This window comes from Capsicum annuum, chromosome 8 (assembly GCF_002878395.1).
Source record: "Capsicum annuum cultivar UCD-10X-F1 chromosome 8, UCD10Xv1.1, whole genome shotgun sequence".
Taxonomy (NCBI): domain Eukaryota; kingdom Viridiplantae; phylum Streptophyta; class Magnoliopsida; order Solanales; family Solanaceae; genus Capsicum; species Capsicum annuum.
Window position 1 is genome coordinate 4,326,261 of NC_061118.1, and position 937 is coordinate 4,327,197.

At 25.7% G+C, this 937-nt stretch overlaps 1 protein-coding gene across 2 annotated transcripts in view; it reads right to left on the minus strand.

Annotated features, from left to right (window-relative positions):
- LOC107838755 (ankyrin repeat-containing protein At2g01680) overlaps positions 1-937 on the minus strand; it is an 11,264-nt gene extending 10,327 nt beyond the window's left edge. Inside the window, exon 1 of one of the 2 annotated variants that reach the window (XM_016681944.2) lies at positions 205-937. In XM_016681944.2, the coding sequence (XP_016537430.1) occupies positions 205-493 (289 nt within the window). In that variant the 5' untranslated portion in view covers positions 494-937. The remainder of the gene's footprint in view (positions 1-204) is intronic. The other variant, XM_016681945.2, reaches the window with a different exon arrangement.

A 937-nucleotide genomic window follows, 5' to 3' on the forward strand; every position in this document is an offset into this window, starting at 1 on the left:
TAAACACATGACAAATCAAAAACATAACTCACCAAACACAAAACTTATCAAGAACATAATTCACTAAACACATCATTAATCAAGAACATAATTCACTAAACACATCACTAATCAAGAACATAATTCACTAAACACATCACTAAACAAGAACATAATTCACTATAACCATATACTAAAAAAACACCAAAAGTAACACAAACATACCCAAGTGACCACTTTTAGCAGCAACATGAAAAACATCAAAATCAGCTTTAGACCTAATCAAAGCAACCTCCAAATCACAAAACCCAAGCAAGTAACTAACAATCTCCTCATAATTATTTGCAGCAGCAACATACAAAGCAGTTTCCCCTCCATCATTCTGTAAACTCAATAAAGAAGATAAATCAAACTCTTCATTCTTGATAATTGTTTTCAATGACTCAAGATCTCCACATCCAACTGCTTTGAAAAATGATTGATGGGTTATTAGTCTTAGTGAATTTGATTCCATTTACAGCTTAAAAATTCAATCTTTTTTTCAACAGAAAAAAATTGAATTTTTTTTTCCGGAAATTTGACTAGAGTAGATAATCTTGATTCTTGAGTAAAAATGGATGTTTTTTGGATTGATGATTATTATTTTTTTTTGTGGAAAAAAAATATGATTATGATGTTAGAAGTTGATTATCAATAGTGGAGGAGAGAAAGAGAGTAGATGAAAATGTAAATGAAATAAATATTCCCTCCATAAATTTTACTATACCAAAATAGATATTCAATAACACTTATTTTTATATAATTTTATAATATATAATATTATAGAATATTGTGTTGAATTGTATGTATTTATAGTTTGAATTAATTGTATTATTTTTGTTTTTATATGATTTCATACATCAATAATTTTAAAAGTGAATTTTACTATATCAAAAATAAATATTTTATAATATTATCC